Below are 24,403 nucleotides of genomic sequence, written 5' to 3'. Positions count from 1 at the left end.
ACAATCGTCTTTGCACTTTACTATTAGAATGTAAGTATTTCAAATCAGCCATTTGATAAAACCATTCATTCCTAATGAAACAAGTTACTTTGAGTCATAGGGTTTCCAAAGTTGTGAGAAAAAATTGAAATTCCAATATAGTCCAGGAGTCAACAGATGTCTAGTAAAGGCTAGACAGTGAATATTTTAGTCTGTGGGTCACCTGGCCTCTGTCACACGACTACCCTGCCAGTCCTGTGGAGAGCAGTGCAGACAACAAGGTCTAACATGCGCACAGCTGTGCTCCAGTACAACTTGTGTATGGAAACAGGCAGCAGGCCAGACATACATTGGGAACAGACCCCTAGTTAAGTGACTTGCCTGATCCCACAGCTAGTTTCATTAACAAGATTGAGTCAGGTCATTTAGATCTAGGGACAGTGGTCATCAGACAAGGAGGCTTTGGTAGTAACACCACGTTTACTGTATGTATCATCCCGCCAAGGGAGCAAACACAAACATCTTAAGAACAGGAAAGCATCAGGCAGTTCCTAGAGCACTATAACTACTACCCTCACCTACAGTAAAAAGTAACCACTCAGTCATTTTGGTCATCATCCCAGTCTTTCTTCCCACTGGGAGGCTTTGGCCCACCGGCTGGTTTTGCCATGATAATCTGCAGAACAAAACAAGAATATAGTTATAAACTTAACCTTTAGAAAAAGGAAAAAACATATTTCTAGCTGATTCAAGGTTAAGCAATCATCATGAAATAAACCAATTATTTTAGAGTGCATATAAAACGCTAGCAGAAAGTTCATTAGTGCTCAGCAACATGAGTTCCTGCTTCTCAGGATACCAACAGCAACAAAATCCACACCATCAGAGAAAGGCATCCATTCACTGACATGCACATCAGTGATTCAATGAGCGCAAGTGAGAAGCATCAGTGTCATGCACCACTGGCACAAGTCAGTTAGGCACCTGATTTGCTATTTATACATGAGGTTCGTCTTGCCAACCATCTTTATCCCAATTTCCTTGAGGTTTAGGAACTCTAGGTCCACCTGCCCGCTTTGCCATTATAATCTAAAGTAGCTGACACATAAACATACATACTCAGTTCAACACTGAAGATTTCTAGTACCTTCCCTGAGAACCACTCCATTGTCAAGAAGTGTGTGTTCACAAAATCCACATACTTAATTCCAAGATCTTACAAGAACACACCAGAAGCGTCCAATTTATCTGAAATGTGCTAACCTGGCATTTCCTGAGTAGAACCATCTAGCCATTTTGAAAAAATTTATGTTTGGAAAAAAGAGGGAGAGTGGGAAGTGGCAGCTTTGGGCTCAAATTTGGGAAAATTAGTTGGGTTTCCTCAAAGTAGAACTCTCAAACTCATACATTCTGAATCTCAAAAATGGAAATAATAGTCCTGCTTCCCAAATTAAGAAATATTTCTGTATTTTGGCTTCTGTTTAAAGCAGGGGTCCCCAAACTTTTTACACAGGGGGCCAGTTCACTGTTCCTCAGACCGTTGGAGGGCCGGACTATAAAAAAAACTATGAACGAATCCCTATGCACACTGCACATATCTTATTTTAAAGTAAAAAAACAAAACAGGAACAAATCCAATATTTAAAATAAAGAACAAGTAAATTTAAATCAACAAACTGACCAGTATTTCAATGAGAACTATGCTCCTCTCACTGACCACCAATGAAAGAGGTGTCCCTTCTGGAAGTGCGGCAGGGGCCGTATAAATGGCCTCAGGGGGCCACATGTGGCCCGCGGGCCGTAGTTTGGGGACCCCTGGTTTAAAGCATACAAGCTGAAAAATGTCCTCACTACCCCTCTCCCCCATGGAGCCCACACCCTTTTTTCAGATGCTCGCATAAGAAATCCAAACTTTAAACTCTTGGATTACCATTTTACCAATTATGGGTAAATTCATATTGAATTAAAGGCATTGATTTTAGAATCTTTAAGTGTAGCTGGATTTTGTAAAAGGACCTAGAATAGTTCTCTAACTTTCTGGGCATCATAACCATCTGATTGATGGCTTTATTTAAAATGCACTATTGGGCCTCCTTCCAGACTTTCTCATTCAGTGAAGAATTTGTATTTTTAACAAGTTTTAAGTGGTGTAAACACCACTGATTTGTGAACTACTGAAATGAGAGAACTAGTGAAACGAATATTTGACACCTACATTATCCAATGCATAAAACTTGATTTGTAAGTCTGGCCTGAAATATTTGCTCTACAAAACTGGGTACAAGTTCATCACAGTAACACAAACTAGTTAATAGATAAATTGTCAGGCACCTATTTTCCCAAGTGCAACCAGTGACAGATAACAATGAATAAACAAAGTCCTGGCTTCCTGTTTAATTAAATCCAAGATTCAGAAGTGCCTCTGTGGCTGAGGCACATGTGCTACTATGATCACTGTCTTGCTTAGATAATTGACATTCACAAAGGACCTTGGTTAATAAGGAACTTCTACTATTAGAATTTTTGCTCCTTTGTATTCTTTGCTGCATGCTTTTGAACAAGCGTTACCTTAAGACATTGTTTTAAAACGAGGAAATACATATACTTACACTGAAAACTAGCCGTACATCAATGTAAAAACACCCAATTAGTAAATCCAGACCACAAACACCACCCTCTATTTCTGGTCATTTTGCGGTTGGAAAAAGTGCTTCCTTTTACTGAGATGAAACATATATTCCTATAAATATCACCAACTGGTCCCTTATTGCTTAGATTGTCTTATTTCTACCTCAAATGCATGATTTTCATCGAATGGATTTATATTGTATTCTTAGGAATTACAGTTTTCTATTAAGTAGTTAAAAACACTTCACTGCTTAATAATTGGTTCTAGAATTTTATAGGAAAATGAATTTTGTTAAGTTAGCTAAAAAAACACCGTCTTAAAAAATTATGAATTCTGGTTTGACACTGAGCCTAAACACTAAAATGTTTACACCACTTCCCTCTGCCACAACTAAAAAGCACAGAAACATTGTGATTTTTAATGCCTTTAAGTCTTTCAGCAGTACTCTATAGACATATTCTAAATCTATCAAGGCGGAAAATTTAAACACCCAGGTCCCATCATCTCTAGGAATTCCTTAAAAGCTGATGACCTGCAGTGTCTTTTTCAGGGCTTATGTTCTCCCATGTTCCTCATCAACATCACATCACACATCCTCTCCAGACTGCTTTACAAAGGGGATCTGGGCTACAAAAAGGTCTGAAAAGTAGGACTCTATATCACACTAATTTACCCATTCTAGTTTAAAAATAATGTTTAGGGCCCTTTAGCACCTGTCGGTGAAGGTGAAGAACACTCCTTGAGTAGAACAAGAACTGTGCTCTGTCTAGTTCCACAAAAACACACCATTGAGCCGCATGAAAACTAGTGTTTCTAAAGATCAACACCAGACTTTTCACTCACCTGATCCACTCTTAGTACAGTGACAGCAGCGTTTGTTGCCAGTTTGATGGCCCAGTATTTCCCCAGGTAAGTGTCTAGAACCCCAGCCTCCAGCATGTCCTTCACAGCAGGAACTTCAGCCTGCCAACAAAGCAATTTTCATTCTTTCACTTTAAATTCTTTCATGTGAAAATGTTTACACTAAAAAGGTATCTAGGTAAAAGTACTATCCTACATACTCTACAAAACAAAGGTTATTAATTAGAAGGAACACTAAATTCTTATTTTCTATTTATACCTATTTCTATTTTTAGGTTGTGCATTCACAAAACAATTTAAGTTCAGGGTGTTGTTTTCAAATACCTCAATATCTAATCCAACATTTTTGTTTCCTTCCTGATGCACTGCATAGAGTTTGGAGATGACTTCATTGGCCTTAACCCCCGAGTTTTCTGCCAGTGCCCGGGGAATAGATTCAAACGCCTCCGCAAACTTCTTAATGGCATACTGTTCAAGTCCAGGACATGTCTAAGCAAAAACGGGTTTATTACTGCATTTTGTTCAAGCAGCGAGAAGAAAGTCAATTTATACTGAGAAAGCTGTACCTCTCCATAGGAAGTGATCTGTTTGGCTAACTCGATTTCTGTTGCTCCACCTCCAGGTACAAGACGTTTATCCTGTAGTACATAGTGGAAAAAAAAGTCACCAAGAAGCAGTTTTATAATCTCAGATTCTAGTACTCCATCACATGACTTTCTAATCAGACACAGCTACTCAAATTCTAAGTATGAATTTTATAAAAGTGTAGTGATCTGGGTGGTCTGGTATATGAAAAGGGAAGACCAAAGTGAAAAAGGGGACCCTATGTGCATTTCCAGATAAAACAGTAAAAACAGGGCTTATAATTGGAGACAGCCATAACATCAACTATCCCTTCAAAACAGCTAAAATTAAGTAAAAAAGGTGCTTTATTTTACACAAGCCAATAATTTTGAAGTTCTTAGAATGTTTAATAAGAGTCTGTGAATTGTGCTGCTGAGGCCTTGCAAGTCACTAAATCAAGGTTATTCTAACACTGACCCTTGTGAGAACTTTGAAAGTATTCACGCCGTCATCTACCGCCCTTTCCACGTCATCCATTAGATTGTCTGTAGAACCACGAAGCACTATAGTAGAAATGGCACCTTCTTCCTTTTCTGTTGATAAACACATTTGGAGATTAGTAAAGAAAACCAACACCCTACACTTGTATAAACATTTACTATCACTATACATACCATGCTTAAAAACCACCACTTGCGTGTCTCCAACTTCTGAGAGGTAAACATTGTCACAGTGTCCCATTTCTTCTGCAACAGGAGGAGTCTGTAAGAAAGTGACTGTTGTCATAAAAATAAAAAACAGGTTCAACTATCTGTTAATGTTGCCCAAAATGCATACCAATCTAGGAAGAGCTGTAGCACCAACTGTCTTACATAGCCTTCTAAGATCCCACTTTGAGTTCAGTCTTAAAAAAAAACACAAAAATATACATTAGAAGAAACTTTAATTCCAACAGATAAAATAAAATGCAGAGATTAAACAGGAAACTATATTGAACCCCAAGTCACAACTTTCTGACCCAAAGCTCAGGATACTTCTGGATTGCACAGTGCAACCTAGAAGTGGATGTTCATGGCATACTCTAGAACTAGGAGAGTTCACGTCCCCTTTGGATGCTGAAGGTTCACAGTTGTAAACACAAGTGAAGCCCTGGTGTGTAGAAAACTCTTGCTTTACTTTGGGCAGTCATGTTACTTCAGGAAGAGAGAACAGTTGTTTCCCTGCACCTTAGAGCAGATGCTGGAAGAGGTGAATGGGTAGATAACCTTTCTAGTGTGCTGCATAAATGCATTTATGGTCTGAAAAGTTTTCCTGAACCCATACACTGACTGACAGTATGCTTGTGTTTGGTCCCCTAAGTTGTTCCTTTAGCCTGGGACCCCTTACCCTCTCTCTCTCTTCAAATGACATCTGTTGATTGGTCCTTCAGCTCTCACTTCAAATGTAACTTTGCTCAGAGGTGTTCCCCCCTCATTAGGTCCTTTTGCTATTTGATGTATACCCAATACTTTTTTTTCTTTAACAGTATTCAGGGTATGTTGAATTTGTTCAGTATTTGCCCACCAAAAAAGCCATTATTAACATAGGTAAATAGAATGACGCAGCTCTCACCTCACCAGCATGACACTGTACTTGTTTGCATAATGAAGAGCCATATCTGCCACTTTGCCCCCCGTGACGATAACATTTGCACCAGTATCAGCAATAGCTTTGACTTGTGCATCCATAAGATTTTCTTCTCCCTTACTGAAATTCATCAATTCTTCCGCAGTCTTTATTAGTACTGTTCCCTAGCAAAACAAGCAAACACTTTAAGACCATTTTACTAGTTTGGTGTTCAAAGTCATAGAATAGCCTTTTACTGATTAAATAAAAATTTGGGAGAAAACATGAAGATAAACATGAATTATAAAGCAGAATATTGTATCTTCACAAAAAAATAAAAACCTTGGCTGGCTCCTACACCTCCGACTCCCCAAACTGATGTATTTTTCCCTTTGACAAGCACTTTGGTGGAAAACTTGGAAGCTAGAGAAATACCTTGTTTTAGATATGTTAGGCAGGTGTCCTGGAATGACTTTTGACAAATGTCAACTAGTGTACCAACACAATAATGTTGTGGTTCTGAAACTTTTCAAACTTCTGAGACTATTAATAACTCAGATTTTAAGGATCCTAGAGATGAAGTCAGCAGTGATCTAAAAATTTCAAGCTTCATACAACTTTTTCAAAAAAATAAACATCAATTTTAAATCACAATAACATGATTTTGTTCAAGATGCTCCAGAAACTCAACATTTAAAAAAAAAACATAATGGCTAGCATTCAAGTACTGGAATTTTCTTTAGTAAATACTTTACTTGCTTAATGTGTAAGTTCCATTAGAAGTCACGGGCTGTACATCACAATGTAAACGATAGCAACATGTAAAGATTCAAGTTTATTGTCTAGTATTTGAATCAGATATTCAAAGAATATAAACCTGATTTTAAAAACCACATATGATCTACAGTTTGTAGTCTTCATTGAATAAGAGCAAATCCTACCTCAAAACTTCAGAATCATATAACATTGGAAAGGGAAACCTCAGATTCTGACCTTTAATTTGAAGGCTGTGTAGCTGACATACCTTAGTCTCTGTTATCATGCCATCAAAAGGACAAGAGTACACTGCTATTTTTGCATCTTTGACAGATGTTACATCACCTTCTGTTTCCTTCTTGAAAACCATGCCATGCAAGACTGAAGAGGAATGAATACCAGAGCCCTAAGGAGCAACAACAAAACTAGTGGTGAGCTCATGAACTAACACCTGGGTTAAAGTGTTCATACTGCAATTTACCAAAAATAGCCTCTTTTAAATAAAGGAACATACACACCAGTGTAGTGACTCCTGGGGATAAGTGGATCGTGCACATACGCACACCAATCTGCTTAGGGCAGAGCTCTCTTTGGGAAAAAGCCACTGATAAGGGGTGGGGGCTGCAATATAGTAGGAGGAACCAAAGACAGAAAACAATTGCTTTGCCTGACCTGTCGTGGTGCAGTGAATAAAGCAATAGCTTGGAATGCTAGGTCACTGGTTTGAATACCCGGACTTGCCCGGTCAAGGCACACATGGGAAGCAACTATGAATTGATGCTTCCCGCTCCTCCCCCCATCACCTTTCTTTCTCCTCTCTCTAAAATCAATCAATAAATAAAACCTTAAAAAAAAGAGAAAGAAAAAAATGCTTTAAGCCACCCACCCAGTACTGGGTGCTGATGAACCAGGCCTAGCTGTCAGTACTGGATAGAACAGGGAACAAAGCTTACTTTTAGGTCTCACAGGCTTACAATAAGGAGGGGGCAGTATAGAGAGGGAGCCAGAAAACACAGTGTACACACACACACACAAACTAGCACTAGGCTAACCTCTGCTACATCAACAATGACAAGCCAATGTGCAAAACTACCACAATGATAAGCTTTACTGTATCAAGCAGACATTTTTATCAAAAACACTCTTAAAACAAATGACTTTTTTAGATAACATTATTGCATTTTCTAAACTTACCAGAATCTTACAAACTCTGATATTATCAACGTTGAAATGGCCAGAATCAGGAAAAATAGATACTGGTAAGAAAACAAGATACATTAAGAGATATAAATAAAATACCTCAGTCGCACTGAGACAGTTTACTCTGGATCTCTCCATTTACTGCTCTTTACTCACCACAAGCCTGAGCAATCAGCTTGGCCAAAAAGACTTCATTGCCATACTGTTTACTCATTACTGACGTGTGAAGTAGAGAGGCCACTTCATCAATATCTCGGAGGTTTTTTGCAGAACAACAAACCAAATCAGGAAGAATCTCATGGGCTTTCCTGCAGGCTATTTCATAACCTTCAATGACCTTAAATATGAAATGCAAAAACGTTTCTTAAAAAGACATGATTTTGACATAAAATAGTTTATTGTGGCAATCCAATGAATATGGATGTTTGTCTTTAATGCAAAATGACAAAGCAAACATCCAAAAGTAACATTCCTAGCAGAGCCTACTAGTTAAAATATAAGGTTGGGCAACAGGTGAGTTTAAATGTCACTTAGTTGCTCCAAGATCTCAAGCAAGATTTTCCTAAGGTAGGTGTCATTTTCCCCATTTAAAATGATAGGATTAATTTAATAGGCCTCAATGAAAGGCTTCTGGGAGGATGAGATGGTCATGTACAGCAGATGTACTCCAGTGCTGGGCACAGAAGAAACGCCCCACACTCGCTGCTGCTATGAGGATGGTTCTCATTTGAAACAGTAGGTGTGCACGACAAAAACAGGAAGATACTCTAAAACAAACGCTTGCCTCTGAGACAGACAGGCCAATTCTTAGAAGCTCCTCAGCCAATTCCAGCAGAGCACCCGCAAATACCAGGACAAAGTTTGTGCCGTCTCCCACCTCTTGCTCTTGCATGTGCGAGGCCATCACAAGCATTTTAGCTGCAGGATGCTGGACCTGGTTGGAGGGGTTTGAATTAAAACATCAAGGTGAAACACTTGATCTAAAACAATATAAAATTCACTCCCATTTCTTAACAGACTCCCATTTCCCAGTGGGCCAGGTAGCTCCATACAGTCACACTGCTGCACATGATTGACGGTATAGTCACAAGGGACAACCAAGTCCCCAGGGCCCATGAACACACATGATAACTGTGAAGGGAAAACGGCACGTAGGTCTCCACACGTCAGGTTCACATTACATGTACACCAAATTAAAAAGTAATTCCCACCACTAAATCTAGGCATTTAAAAAAAGCTTCAGGAGCCTTACCAGGCGGTGGCACAGTGGACAGAATGTCAGACTGGGACGCAGATGACCCAGGTTCAAGACCCCAAGGTCGCCAGCTTGAGTATAGGCTCATCTGGTTTGCACAAGGCTCACTAGCTCGAGGCTAATGTCGTTGGCTTGGGCAAGGGGTCACTTGGTCTGCTGTTGTCCCCCCCACCCCATCAAGGCACATATGAGAAAGCAATCAATCAATGAACAATTAAGGTGCCACAAGGAAGAGTTGATGCTCCCTTCCTGTCTGTCCCTATCTATCCCTCTCTCTGTCACCAAAAAAAAAAAAAAAAGCTTCAAGAAAGCTAAAATACAGACATCATTTAGGTTGGCCTTGATTCTCAGTCCCTTATATCTTACTGCAAGGATATCAACCTGGTTTAAAAAAATGGGAATATAAAATGTTTCTTCCAAAAAAGTATATCAAGATTTTAAGTTTTTCCCCTTAGGATTTAGATACTTTCTTAGAAACAAGAGATAACAACTGATGGTGAGAAAACTAAGAAAGCCATAACATGGCTGTATGAGGATGGTACCCCAATCATAACTGAGTGACCCTGAATAGGGCACAGTGCACAGGACAGCAAGTCCCTCCAGTGTCATCTACAATTAGATTTGTTTCATTCAAACATTAAGAATACGTTGTCATTGCCTGACCAGGCGGTGGTGCAGTGGAGAGAATGTCAACTTAGGATACTGAAAACCCAGGTTTGAAACCCCAAGGTCGCCAGCTTGAGTGCGGGCTCACCAGCTTGAGTAAAGGATCACAGACATGGCCCCATGTTTACAGGCTTGAGCAAGGGGTCACTGGTTCAGCTGGAGCCCCTCAGTCAAGGCACATACGAGAAAGCAATCAATCAATGAACTAAAGTGCCACAACAACCAAGTTGATGCTTCTCATCTCCCTTCCCGTCTCTTGCTTAAAAAAAAAAAAGTTAATAAGGTACAGAGAAATGTTAACACATCTATAGAGCTTCACTTAAAAGGACTAAGTTATGGGGCTTTGGGAGTCATATTCAGGAAAATTTGTGGAGGGTTACACAGCCTTCAAGGACAGTGACATGAGGACCAGTCCTGTTGTTCAGGTGCTGACTCTGCATAACCTGTGGACCTATCTCTGCTACAGATTCTGTCATATCAGAACTGAGTTACTTTACTATCACAAAGCTAAAGAGATGGTTTGACTTTTTTTTTTTTTTTTTTTTTTTACAGAGAGAGAGAGTCAGGGTGAGGGATAGACAGGGACAGACAGACAGGAACGGAGAGATGAGAAGCATCAATCATCAGTTTTTTGTTATGCATTGTGACACCTTAGTTGTTCATTGATTGTTTTCTCATATGTGCCTTGACCGCGGGACTTCAGCAGACCGAGTAGCCCCTTGCTTGAGCCAGCGACTTTGGGTCCAAGCTGGCGAGCTTTTTGCTCAAGCCAGATGAGCCCGCGAACAAACTGGCAACCTCAGGGTCTCGAACCTGGGTCTTCCGCATCCCAATCTGACGTTCTATCCACTGCGCCACCGCCTGGGCAGGCAGTTTGACTTGTTTTGAGTATCTGCTGTCCCTGCATTCGGGAATAAATCACTTCAGTCACACACTGCAAAACCAGACAACATATTCAATCTGCTATGTCTATTAACAAATACACTTTACCACATTGAACCCCCCCCCCCCCATAAATGAATAACTTAGAAAAGTTTTCTGAGTGGCTAAACTGTTAAACTAAAAAAGACTTGTGGAAAAAAACAGTCTCTTATTACCCAATCTGAAATGAGAGGTTTCTTCTATGTTAATACATAATTTTTTAAAGAACTTACTTCCAGCTCTCTCAAAATTGTTGCTGCATCATTTGTCACAAACAACTTCTCTAGGTGATTGATGACCATTTTGTTCATGCCTCAAAAATAACAGGGAAAAAAAGCCATTATTACTCAAGTTCTTCTCCAAATACCCAGGGAAATCTAGTTTAGAAACTAAGTTTTTATGGATTTCTTAAATAACTTTGGAAGGACCCATCCACCACATACATCTTCTCTCTGACAAGCCCTCCCCATGGCACACTGAAGTTGTTTTCCTTTCTCATCTCCCAAGTTTACTATGGATGATGTAAATTTCATCTCCTTTTTGATAAGTAACTAGAAATGATACACATGTGTACAAAATGATCTGCTTAAAAGTATAGTTTTTTGCTTTTTCCATAAATCTGTATTAATTCAATTCAGTTGATGGCAGGACGCAATAGAGTATTTTCTCCCTTAAATTACGTCACTTCATTGTGAAATGTCGGGCATTTTTAACAATGAACACCAGCTACTGTCTCAACAGTGAATGCTCCGTATTTTTTCTATCCTCTGGATAGGGTCTCAATTGCTAATTAAAAACTAGAGACCCTGACTCTTGTCGTTGAACTATGAAATAACTTTCAAAGTCATCTGGTCCAATGGCTAAAACCCAATGTACACATAACAAAGCATATAGAATCTGGAGGAGCCAGTACACAGTTTTAGTGTCTTAAAGCAGAACTTGGAAATTACCATTTGGTCCATATGCCGTGCGAGTGGTCTGGGAGAGCTCCTTACAGGCCTGGATGTTCCTATACACGGCCTCTTCCAATCCTGAGAAATGCTGTGAATAAACTTTCTGATTAGACAGGACAGCAACATGAAAATTTTCTACCTCTGTGACAGGGTAATAACGACAGTGTGACTTCGGGACTGTACCCACTATCAGGTGAGACCTATGTGTGAAGCAGGGTGCCTGATGTTCATCAGTGACCCATGAATTCGATCACCAGGTAATAAAGCACGACCTCAGGCCTGTAATGTTTTTAATGTAATGGAAGTGCAGGGAGGAGACCTGAGCCCGGAGGAGGCACACGAACCCTTCAGACTGCAGGCTGGAGCTCGGCTGGATGCTCTTTTGTCCAGTCCTGTTGGAGCCCGGAGTGTAGACCCAGATGCAAGCAACGTCCCTGCCTCGCTGACAGGTTCCCGCATGCACAGAGCCGGGCTGTTTTCCTCGGGACTATAGACTTGGGATTTACTGTGAACGCCGTTTTTCTACAGCTGCCTCAACCGGCCCCGCGGCCATATGGGCCTGTTGCACTTTGTGTAACTCAATGCAAACTTCAATTCCTGATGCAGGGACGCCGTCCGAGTGGACTGGAAGCTCTCAGACAACACGGTCCCAGGGTCCCAGGCGGGACCGCTCTGACCCAAACAAGCACCACGGGACTTCAGGTACTGTCTCCAGCCTCCCCTCAGGCCCCCTCGCTTGTTCCGCGTGTGCTGGCAGCACCAGCACCTCAGACCCTTCCGCACGCAGGATCAACCCTCCTGGACCGCAGGCCTCCTCCGCGTCCTCCCAGACCTCCCCGGGCTGTGCTCTGCTCTCCGTCCCTCTGCCTCACACTTGCCCCTTCAACCCCGGCGGTCGCTCTCGCCCGCAGGCCACGCTGAACCGGGCTCCTCGCCGGAAACCCCTCTTCTCGTCCGGTGGTCCAGGCTCTGCCTCGGGCCACCTGGCGGAAGTTCGCAGCAGGGCCGCTTCACCAGTGTCCACGTGAAACCCAGACACTCACTCACGGGGACGCTGTACCCAGAGCGCACCCGCCAACGAAAAACCAGCTCCCCGAAATTGACCCCTTTCCTTAAGTTAACCCCGAGAAACCTGGGCGCCAGAAAACAAAGCCCGGACTGGAACAGCCCAAACAGTCCGTCAGCAGCGAAGGAGGACACGTAGAGAGCAGGCTTCCGAAACGCCACCGTAGGCCCAGCCACACACAGGACCGTTCTCCTCGGTCCGGCGTCAGGTGCCCGCGGGCGGCCCGCCTCGGTCCACCTCCCGACCAGAGACAACCGGGTACCTGCAAGGCCGGCACGGCTGCGCAGGACCCACGTGGGCGCAGCGCCCACCTCGGCCCCGCCCAGGGTGTTCCAGCCCGCAGCGCGGAGACACTGGCGGCTCCACGGCCGTATCCTCAACACCCGGACGCGGGGGACAGGCGCGCATGGCATCACGCAGCCCGGCTGGTCATGGCGAGATGCGACCCCAGATTGCGGAGGGTCGAAAGCGCCATTCCTGGGGGCACCTCGCCTTCTGGAACCTTCTCCCTCTGACCGCGATACCGGGGAGCACGACGGCCCGCTAACAGGCCCATCTTCGCGGTCGCCTCTCCCGCACCGCTCCCCGGCCTCCACCCCTCACCTTCGCTCCGTCCTTGAGCATCTGCGCAAAGCCAGGGGCCTTGGGGACGTGGAGCGCCATGGTTGAGCCACGAGAACCGTCCACGCGCTGCTCGCGAAATCCTAGAGGAAGCGCGGGTCGCACAGCCTCCCGGGAACGCGGCGTGCTCAGCCTCACGCTCCTCCTTCCTCTCCAGCTGGGTCCGCCCGCCCCCACCGCCGGCCTGAAGCTTCGCGAGATAGAGCAGTTCTCTCAGCCAGTACTGCGCTGACGATCACAGGTCAGATCGATCGGTCCAGCGGTTACAGACAGCGTCTTCGGTCTGCGGACCCGCGCACGCGCAGGCGGCTCAGGCCGTCGCGCTTGCTTCCGACTGTTCCCGTGCTCGGCACCTGGGGGTGGTGATGCGGATTCTGAGCTGGAGGCACCCTCTACCTCCTAGGGTAAATTTACACGCCATTTTCCAGAGCCTCGACAAAGTCAGGACAGAGCTCCCTTTCCTCCCAGGTGCCGAGCCTGTGGCGGGGACGCCGTGGCTCGGTTGTGCCGAGGAGGCGGGTGTTCGGGTCCGAGCGGCTGGCGGCCCGCGAGCGTCGCGCGAGTGAACCTGGTGCTGAGCGCAGCCGGCCCTGCTCCCGCCGGGCAGGGCCCACGACTCCCGCGTTTGGCAGGAGCGGAGAGCCCATGCCACTGACAAGTGCCTACCCGCACCAGGCGCCCCCTGCGCGCGTCGTGGCGGACTCTGCTCGGCCTCTTCCTGGAAGTCCGCATCCCATGGCTCTCCGAGTCCTTTAACACCGGGTCTCGGTGGCTTCCCGCCTAAACACAGCGCTGGTTTCAGACAGAGTGAATGGTACTTTTTAAAATAACATCACAGTGGTATGTAGTCCACTCGTCTCCTTGAAAGCACAGAAAGTGGGCCCTGGTCGGAGGGCTCAGTAGGTTAGAGCGTCATTGGGAGACTCAAAGATTGCGGGTTCGATCCCCGGTCGGCATAGACAGGAACGTGTGGATGTTTTTGTTTCCCTCCTCCGTTCCTCTGAAATCACTATAAAACACACACACACACAACGGGAAGTGGGACATTTTGACTTGAACAAAGGGCAAAATACTTATTTTCGTTAAACTGGGACAGTTTTACTATTCCTTAAGGAATAATTATATGTCATGTCTATTATCAGTCACAACTTTTTCTATTTTTTTCTCATTTAAAAATACATAACTATTAAAATAAAAATGCTTTTTTTGCCACCTCAAATCATACGGTACGTGAACACCTGCTGGGAAGCATCTCAAGAGGTCAGCAGTTCTCTAAGTGTGGTCCGGACATCTGAGCTGCGCTGACCAGGACCAAACTATTTTTATAATAAAACAAAGACATTTCCTCTGTCCTTTCAGTGGGGCTTTTCCCAGAGGCTACAGATGTGTGTGATTAAAACAGTTTAAATGTAAAGGGCAAGAGAAGCCAGTTGTCTATTAAGACATCTAAAAGACATTAGCAAAAGTATAAAACAATGGTGCTCTTCCCATTTGTTTTTTGTTTTGAAAGGTAGAGTTATTTATTTACTTATCTATTTATTTTTTTATTTTTATTTTTCCGAAGTTAGAAGTGGGGAGGCAGTCAGACTCCTGCATGCGCCCAACCGGGATCCACCCGGCATGCCCAGCAGGGGGCAATGCTCTGCCCATCTGGGGCGTCGCTCCGTTGTAGCGGAAGCCATTCTAGTTCCTGAGGTGGAGGCCATAGAGCCATCCTCAGTGCCCGGGGCCAACTTTGCTCCAATGGAGCCTTGGCTACTGGAGGGGAAGAGAGAGATGGAGAGGGGGAAGGGTAGAGAAGCAGATGGGCGCTTCTCCAGCAGATGTGCCCTGGCTAGGAATCAAACCTAGGACTTCTACATGCTGGACTGATGCTCTACTGCAGAGCCAACTGGCCAGGCCTAAAAGGTAGAGTTATTTTTAATAAAAAATGTGTATGTTAATATGTGATGGGATTATGACTGTCATTTTCAAGTTAATATTTTAAAAATTAGGCCCTGGCCAGTTGGCTCAGTAGTACAGCATTGGCAGGGCATATGGAAGTTCCAGGTTGGATGCCCAGCCAGGGCACACAGGAGAAGCACCCATCTGCTTCTCTACTCTTCCTCTTCTCCTCTCTCTCTCTCTCTCTCTCTCTCTCTCTCTCTCTCTCTTTCTGTTTCTCTTCAACCCTCCTGCAGACCATGGCTCAATTAGAATGAGTTGGCCCTGGGCACTGAGGATGGCTCCATGGCCTCTGCCTCAGGTGCTATAAAACGGCTAAGGTTGCAACGGAGCAAGGGCTCCAGATGGGCAGAGAATCGCCCCCTAGTGGGCTTGCCAGGTGGATCCTGGTGGGGGCACATGTGGCAGTCTGTCTCTGCCTTCTCTCCTCTCATTAAAAATAAAAAAAATATTTTAAAAGTTTAAATTTATAGTATAGGAAACATTGATAGCTATAATCTGCATGAAAACTCTTTGAGAACCTCATACTTTTCTTTTTTTAATTTATTAAGAGAGAGAGCAATGAAGAAACTGAGATGAGAAGTATCAACTCCTGATTGAGTCACTTGAGTTGTTCATTGATTGCTTTGCATACCTGCCTTGACTTGGGGGTGGTGCTTTCAGCTGAGCCAATGACCCCTTGCTCAAGCCATACACATTGGGATCAAGCCTGCGACCTCTGGGTTTTGAACCTGGGACCTCAGTGTCCCAAGTCTACACTATCCACTGTGCCACCCCCAGTCATGAAGGAACCTGAACAGTTTTTGAGAGTAAAGGAGTCTTTTTTCTTTTTTTTAGAAATGTGACTTTTTCTTTTTTTTAGATTTTATTTATTCATTTTTAGAGAGAGAGGAGAGAGAGAAAGGAAAGAGATAGAACAGAGAGAGGAGGAGGAAGCATCAACTCCATATGTGCCTTGACCAAGCAAGCCCGGGGTTTTGAACTGGTGACCTCAGCATTCCAGGTCGACGGTTTATCCACTGCACCACCACAGGTCAGGCGAGAGTAAAGGGGTCTTGAGAATGAAAAGTTAGTGAACCTCTGCTATAGATCAGTTCCAAACAATAGAACACTCAAGATTTTTCTCATGATTGACTAAGAAATAAAAAAAAAATACTCATTGGACTCAAAGGGAGTATTACCAACAATACAAAATAAAACTGAAAGGGGTTAAAATGATACTTCATGAAATTTAATTAAAAATACTTAAGGAATGAAATCTTGAAAGGACCATGAAAAATTAAACTTGAGGACAAAAAAACTGATGAATCAAATTCCCATAGAAAGTTTGTAGTAAAAATTGATCTTAAATTAATTTTAATAAATAGAAAATGGAAAGAACTGAAATCAATTAAAATCTGAATGGTAATTTATCAAGGAATAAATTGGTTTAGTTTTTTTTTAATTTAAAATTTTTAATTTTTTTTATTTATTCATTTTAGAGAAAAAAGGGAGAGGGAGAGACAGAGAGAGAGAGAGAGAGAGAGAGGACAGACAGAGAGAGAGAAGGGGGGAGGAGCAAGAAGCATCAACTCCCATAGGTGCCTTGACCAGGCAAGCCCAGGGTTTCAGACCAGCAACCTCAGCATTTCCAGGTTGATGCTTTATCCACTGCGCCACCACAGGTCAGGCACTAAATTGGTTTAGTTTTTAAGACAAATACTTTTATTTTTTTAAAATGAGAGGAGGGGAGATGGACTTTTACATGCACCCCGAGCGTGATCCACTGGGCAACTCCTGTCTGGGCCCACACACGAATCAACTGAGCAACTGGCTACAAGAGGAGAAGAGAGAGAGAAGGGGGAGAGGTAGAGGGAAAGAAGCAGATGGTCGCTTCTCATGTGTGCCCTGACCAGGGATTGAACCCTGGACGTCTGCACGCTGGGCTGATGCTCTATCCCAGGGGTTGGGAAACTTTTTGGCTGAGAGAGCCATGAACGCCACATATTTTAAAATGTAATTCCGTGAGAGCCATACAATGACCCGTGTATGTTATGCATTATCCAATAAAAATTTGGTGTTGTCCCGGAGGACAGCTGTGATTGGCTCCAGCCACCCGCAACTATGAACATGAGCAGTAGGAAATGAATGGATTGTAATACATGAGAATGTTTTATATTTTTAATGTTATTATTATTTTTTATTATTAAAGATTTGTCTGCAAGCCAGATGCAGCCATCAAAAGAGCTACATCTGGCTCGCGAGCCATAGGTTCCTGACCCCTGCTCTATCCACTGAGCCGAGCCAACCAGCCAAAGCTACAAATACTTTTTAGATGAAAATTCATTAATTTTATATTACATGAGTTAAACTGTCAAAAGATCAAGGACAAAATTTCCACTGGACCCAAATAGTGGGTCAAATATTCCTCACCCAGAAAAGAAGAAATGTAAATCCTTCATAAGGCTTCCAGATCTCTGGTGTGGTGCCTGCTTATCTCAGAGTCTTTCTCCTCTGCCTTCCAGAGTCTCTGTCATGTGCCCACAGCAGCCTGGACTGTCATCCTGTCTGCTTCACCTCTCTGCACTTTGGCCTTGGTTCTCTCTACTTAGAAAGCTCTTCAGTTCAGCAAATAGACACTTTGTTACAAAGCTTTGGATGACTCCCAAGACACTCTCTGTTAGTCATTCTCATAACTTCTGTGCTTTTCCATAGCACTTATCACAGTTGTAATGATAAATTTTAAAAAATCTTTCTGAACCACTAGGTAGGTGTTGTATTGCCAGCATATATCATTGGATGTTGCATGGAGTAGAGAGTCTCAGTATATAATTGTCAAATGAACTGATGGATGACCAAATGGATATCCAGAAGAGAACATCAAAAAATTGGGAGGTGTGGTCTTTATTCTTCCCAACCCATGTACCAGCTCTGATACCAGAGAATATTACAAAGCACCTGACTGGCGGTGGCACAGTGAACAGAGCTGCAACCTGGGATGCTGATGGTCCCAGGTTTGAAACCCTGAGGTCCTTGGCTTGAGCGCAGGCTCACCAGCTTGAGCGTGGGGTTGCTGGCTTGAGTTGGGAATTATTGATGTGATCCCATGATCACTGACTTGAGCCCAAGGTTGCTGTCTTGAGCAAGGGGTCACTGGCTCAGTTGGAGGTCCCTCCCCCATCAAGGCATGTATAAGCAGCAATCAACAACTATATTGCTCACAAAAATTAGGGGTTTTATAGCTTCATATTCATTTTGAAATGTCCTCTAATTTCTGTGAGCAGTATAAATTGCTGCAACTATGAGATGATGCTTCTCATCTCTCCCTTCATGCTGCTTCTTCTCTCTCTCTCTCTCTCTCTTGCATGTGTGCTAAAAAAAGAAAAAAGAAAATGTCATAAAGTAATCAAAAGGGTTTGCTCAGGTGTTTTCAAAAGGCCAAGGAGACTAGGTTTTTGCCATCAGGAGTCAGGAGCCCAGAACTCAGGTGGCAACTGAAAACATGGCCTTGGAATCCAGGAGAGAGCTCATGGCCTCGAGTGTTGGGGTGTTTGCCCACTCACCTCTCTGTTCAGGAGAAGCTCCATGCTCACCCTGGTGGATGTGAGCCACTCAGTACGCTCTAGTGAGTCACCATTTATTTCCAACGACTTTATTTCTGTACTTTCCTCTTTTGTTTGACTAAACTTTTAACCTCTGTAGTTCAGAAAGGTTTTATTGTTTTACCTTGATTGTGTTTTAAATTTTTTTGGCATTATTAAGTTTACCGATTGCTGGTGAATCTTTAATCTTCTGGTTTTCCTTCCCCAACTCCCATCCCCAATCTGCATTATTTATTTCATGTAACTATATCATTTTATTTTCACAATTTTTAAATTCAAATTTAATTCTTTTTATTTGGTTTTGGATTTTATGACTCATTTTGTATTGGGTTATTATTTTCTATGTTTTTTTCTTGTGAAAAATTTCAGTTTTCCTTTATAAATCAAGTTCTTTTCCCCATTTAATCAGATTTCTTTGGGCTTAAGGGAACCCCTGTTTCCTTTGTGAGTCTAGAAATAATTACAGGGGAGTCAAGCAACCGCTTTTCTTCAGAGGTTGTGGCTCAGTATGAAGGCCCAGACGTGCTTGTCCATGAGGACCTCAGGGACGTGTTGAATGGTAAATTCCTTGCCAGCCTTGTTTGTACACAGAGGCTGCTCCTTGCGGCAGCACAGCGCTGCCTTCTACTCTGGTCCATGCTGTCGGAGGTAGTCTCCTCTCCACGATGATCTTATGTTAGAAGATGCAGTTTATTAAGGATTAAAAAGGAGTAAAACATGACACAGCTGTCCTCCGTCCAGGATGCCATTACATTGCCCCAGTCTATGAGTCTCAGGTACCATCCCCACACACTCCAACAGCATGGCTGAGCTTCACTTATTTCACCTGCTCACCTCTTATCCTTCTCTACATCTAATTTTGCCTGCTCGTTTTATCCTGTGTCTCAGCCCCTCCTCCCCCCAGGTGCGGCTTTGTGTTTCATACTTCAATAAATCAAGAGAGAAGATCTGGTTGGTTCACTTCATTGCAAAGAAAAGTCCCCAGGCATTGTGAATTCTCAAGGATACTCCAAGCCTCTGTGGCAGTCACGGCATCAGCAGAATTCCGGGCACACTCATTGTGCCCAGGTGGGTTAGGGTCCTCTGTAAACTGTGTAAGGATTGTTTGTGGCTATTTTGGTCCAAAGTGGCTGTGAGTGGCCTCTGTGTGGAGTGTTATAAGTAGTCTGGTCATCTGTTTGAGGCTGTGCTCTGCTTGGTAGCTCCCTTAACGTCTTTCTGCATCAGGGCAAAGTAAAAAGGTATGACATAGTGCAGTTAATCACTGCCTGTTTGTTGTTGTTCAGAGACGGGTGGTCTCAGACTGGAAGGAAGTGGTTATTATCTGCTGGCTTCAGTCGCTGCTTAGTTGCCCTGGTGCTGGCCTGTGCCCAGCCAACTGGGCTGGTCAGGTTAGGAGGAGGCAGAAGGGGATGGACTGAGACACGTTTACATGATTGCCAATGCCAATGCCAATGTCTGGAGATTGATGAAATCTCTTTTAGGCGATTGAGAGAGTTTCCCTTCAGCTTCTATGAATGGATTGTTGGTTAACTAAAACTGTTAAACCAGGCCTCCTTTTAGTAAAATGTGAGGTGACTCCCGTAGTGCCTCTGAATGGCATGCTGGAAGGGTACCTGCCTGTGGGCCAGGTTCGCCCACACTTGTGGGTCTGGATGTAAGCAGGTCTCAGCACTGAGGGTCGGGAGGGGGCAGGCAGGGTCAAGGCAGGGGCATTTTTGGCATCACTGTTGCAGTCATTACGCTGTGTGGAGGGGTGGCTGTGGCTCCTTGCTCTTGCAGTATGGGCGTGGTGTGTCCTTGGTCTCCGGCTGTCCAGCGGCAATTCCCGATGCCCCATTTCTCTGATCCTACGATAACTATAGCTCCTATGGTGAGTCACTTCTGTGACACCTGGGATTTATCTCTGGAGGTCCACCTTAGAGCTTGCTTCTCCATCCCTTGGTGGATTTTGAAGCCTTTGATTCCTCAAATTAAAGCTTTCTGCTTATCAACTTGGGGTGGTTTCTGTTTTCTGCGTGAGATGCTGATTGAGGACTCCTGAGCTTATGACTGTTAGGGAGCTAAAACTAGTCATGGCCAGAACATCTGCACCCAGGATTCTGCTTTGAGAAACAACTTTTAGGCATCATTTTGTCAAATCTTAATCAAAAGCCTAATTGAAAAAGTTTATGTTTGAGGGAAATTCCCTGACCTGATTGCAATGCGGTACACTCTCATTTAGGTAATAAGTTTTGCCCGTGGATGAAGCCAGACAATTGGTGCGCTGGTTCTTTGGAGAACTGAGTTTGACAAATACATTGTGGCATCATGCCATCATCTCATGAAGGGACAGTGAAAGGGACAGCAAGTGTAATGAATGGTTCTCTCCATTCTAGGCCTGTTTTTGTTTCTGTCAAACATCTCATTGCATGGAATCTTGTTCATATAACTTATGGGGAAAACACCCATCATTTAACTGCTATTTTTAGTTCATATCCTCTATAATCATATACCCTTTTTGTTTCTCTCTTAAACTACTAGAAACTTGGAGCCAAATGTATAGCCCAGCTATACAAAATAATGGTGTGACATTTCTATATATTACTCATTGCTTGGTTTTATTATTTCCTTGTTTGTTCTTTCTTATTTTGCCCAGACTATCTCACCTTTAAAAAGTCAGTATTTTATTTACTTTTATTTACTTTAGGTGAAAGGAGGGGAGATAGTGAGACAGACTCCTACATGTGCTCTGACCGGGATCCACCTACAACCTTATCTTGGGCCAATGCTTGAGTACTAAGCTATTTTTAGTGCCTGAGACACATGTGCTCAGACCAATCAAATTGTCCTCAGTGCCCAGGGCCATGCTCAAACCAATGGAGGCACTGGCTGTGGGAGGGGAAGAGAGAGAGAAGGGGGAGATGGAGGGGGGTGTAGAAGCAGGTGGTCACTTCTCCTGTGTGTCCTGACTGGGAATCGAACCTGTGACGTCCATATGCCAGGCCGACTTTCTATCCACTGAGCCAGGGCCTATTTTATTTGTTTTTATAAGCCACATTAAATCCTTTAGGGAATGAGGTGGGATGTAAATATTTTTTTTAAACATCTAGTTGAAAAATTTACAGATGATTTGGGAATGATTAAAGGGATTAGAAGCCTCTCTTCACAATGGCTTTTTAAATCTAATTTAGGATAATGAATTTGCAGTTTTTGCTAGAAACACAACCACACTATAAGTAGCACATACCAAAGCTTAAAACAGGCTTGAGGCTATCTTACATTACTATATATTGATTCCATTAAGAATAGTAAAAGGAATAAAAGATCATTGTAGAATTTTTCTCCTTAAATTAAATTGCTAATTGATTCATGTAAGATGGTCCCTGGTTTCTTTTAGGTGCTCAGCCCGTGAGCCAGAACTTATTTTTGTGGTTGGATTAGTAAGGCTGCTCAATGGTTCAAATGCTTATTGGCCATCGTCATCCTCACTTGTTCTATTCTTAATGTTTCGGTTATTTTTATTAAAGTGATTTCCACCAGGATTTTCATTAGGGTCAGTCGTTAGTCTCAGGGGACTGAACTAAGGAAGGATCTATTTATATGGTGGTTGGCTAGAGCAATTGCATTTTCTCTTTGCTATTCAATTTTGCTGTTTTCTGTTCCTTAACAGATACTCAGTCTTCTGACTCTGCCCAATTGCACAACTGATGTGAAATCACAGCAGGAATCCTGATGAAGAAGGAGGCTAATGACTACTAATGGAAGATCCTTTCCAAAAGATCGTTTTATCCCCCTACATCATCATGCAGGATTTTTTTTGACAGTTTAGGAAGATATAATCTACAATTAGAAATTAACTTCCTGAGATGAAAAAGAAAATTTATTTAGAAGTAAGAAATACAAAAGAATATGTTCATAAAAATATAGTAGTAATACACGGTCACTTATCTTAAGATGACTCCCTAACTTTGCCAAAAAGTGACAAAGAGAATAAGGAAAAAAGTAATTAGCAAGGAAAATGCCTCAAGGCTTATGCACTTTCTTTCCATTTGAGATGTGGAAATACTGTTTGGCCCTCAATTGGGCCTTTTGGGCTGAGAAATGTAAGATAATGCCGCTCATTTCCATAAGCTTGTCTGATTTCTCATACAACCCAAGTGAGAACAGGTGTGGGAATGCACAAGTTAATGAACAGTAGACCTACTGATGGTAACAGCAAGTGACACATGGTGGGCAGGCAGACTAAGCCTAATACACTTAGGGAGACTTGAAGAACTAGAAAAGCACAGCGGGGAGTCTGTAGTGAGGTGTTGCAGGTGAGGTGGTTGTTGGCTATGATTAAAATAATGATTCTTGCATCTTTTTAGGTGGTTGAACATGTCAAAAATGATTTAACTTTTTTTCTTATTAAGTGAGAGACAGGAGGCAGAGACATGTGCCCCAACTGGGATCCCCCCGCCAAACCCCTTACAGGGTGATGCTCTGCCCATCTGGGGCCATTGCTCTGTTTCTTGGCAACCAAGCTATTTCAGCACCTGTCGAACCATTCAAGCCTTGGCTGCAGGAGGAAGAAAGAGCGAGAGAGAAGGAGAGAAGGGGGAGGGGGAGAGGTAGAGAAGCAGATGGTTGCTTCTCTTGTGTGCACTGACTGGGAGTCGAACCTGGGACTTCCATATACCTGGTCGACACTCTACCACTGAGCCAACTGGCCAAGGCAAAAATGATTTAATTTTTGAAAACATCTCTTGGTTCTGGATAGAGGGAGCTTCATTTGTCTGAAAAACTATTTGCAGAGAAAACCTCATTCCTCTGATGTTAGGACAGAAGTGCTACTATATTTAACATTCATCGAGTGCTGATGACATGGTCACTGTGTTATCTGAAGCAGCATGCGATGGCTTTGAGGCAGAATCAACACTCTCACTTTCCTCAGAGGGAGCTGAGGCAGGCAAATTTCTTCCATCAAAGTGACTAGGAGTTCGGATCTCTGTGCCTCCAGTGAGCCTGAGGGCTGTGGTCACAGGTCTTACTGTCCCTGTCCTCCTCTGCCCCTCCCTGTAAGACCATCAGCTGCAGTCCTGTTTTCATTGAAAACACTGGGAAAAATGAAGAAAGCTGCAGAGAGAAATGTAGAAAGCAGAGAGAAATGAACCCTGGGCATCTCTTCGCTGACGCTTGCTATTGGCACTTCTGGGCGTTCTGTGAAAGGTCAGTCGCCTGTTCATTAAGGTGCTGATTGAAACTCGGACACTGGTTCTTTCCCTCAATACAAAACCAATTTTGAGCCAAGTCATTTAAGACCTTTTGAAAACTGACTCTAAAATAGCATGTGATATCCTGGGGAAAAAATAAACCATGATTTAGTAAACTAAATGACCCAGAGAGTAAGGACTGCTTTATATGGTGTTCTCAGAGGACGAAGAGGCACAGATAACTTAGTGTGGCCTGGAAGAAAGCCCTGATGTGCCCTGTGGACTCTGACCTGAGATGGACTTGTGATATTCCCAGCTCAGTGCAGTTTTCTGCCCACCAGCTCCAGGGAGTGTGGGAAGCATCTCACCTCTCCCAGGGAAGCCTTGGAAGCAGCAAGTCCTCCTCCCCAATGGTGCTCCAGGACTGCTTAGGTCATTTTGTAGTGACCATGGCATATTTGGGGTTCCTCTTTCAGATTCATTTTGCTACATGCTGGTTGCCATTTCCTTGCAGCTGGAAAAAAAATCAAGAATAGTGAACAATGCTGGCCTCACATTTGACTTCCATTTAATTGGTAATGCTGCTGGTAAAGATATTACAGTGATACGCCCCATGCTAATGAGAACT

At 43.4% G+C, this 24,403-nt stretch overlaps 1 protein-coding gene and 1 long non-coding RNA gene across 2 annotated transcripts; one reads left to right on the top strand and one right to left on the bottom strand.

Moving 5' to 3' along the window:
- Positions 1-440: 440 nt before the first annotated feature.
- CCT8 (chaperonin containing TCP1 subunit 8) lies at positions 441-13,248 on the bottom strand. Its single transcript, XM_066259583.1, has 15 exons — positions 13,059-13,248; positions 11,387-11,477; positions 10,670-10,749; positions 8,379-8,528; positions 7,751-7,931; positions 7,589-7,650; positions 6,663-6,800; positions 5,645-5,823; positions 4,871-4,937; positions 4,708-4,795; positions 4,511-4,626; positions 4,036-4,107; positions 3,794-3,958; positions 3,452-3,571; positions 441-655 (listed from the first exon to the last, which is right to left on the bottom strand). The coding sequence occupies exons 1-15, from the start codon at positions 13,116-13,118 to the stop codon at positions 578-580; spliced, it is 1,647 nt and encodes a 548-aa protein (XP_066115680.1). The 5' UTR covers positions 13,119-13,248; the 3' UTR covers positions 441-577.
- Positions 13,249-13,386: 138 nt separating this feature from the next.
- Positions 13,387-23,934, top strand: LOC136325343 (uncharacterized). The gene is made up of 3 exons (XR_010729243.1): positions 13,387-13,480; positions 19,490-19,669; positions 22,254-23,934. It is a non-coding gene; the product is annotated as an uncharacterized lncRNA (long non-coding RNA).
- The last annotated feature ends 469 nt before the right edge of the window (positions 23,935-24,403 follow it).

Source organism: Saccopteryx bilineata, chromosome 2 (assembly GCF_036850765.1).
Source record: "Saccopteryx bilineata isolate mSacBil1 chromosome 2, mSacBil1_pri_phased_curated, whole genome shotgun sequence".
Classification (NCBI taxonomy): domain Eukaryota; kingdom Metazoa; phylum Chordata; class Mammalia; order Chiroptera; family Emballonuridae; genus Saccopteryx; species Saccopteryx bilineata.
The sequence above is the reverse complement of the archived record's forward strand: the minus strand, read 5'-3'. Positions and strand labels throughout refer to the sequence as shown.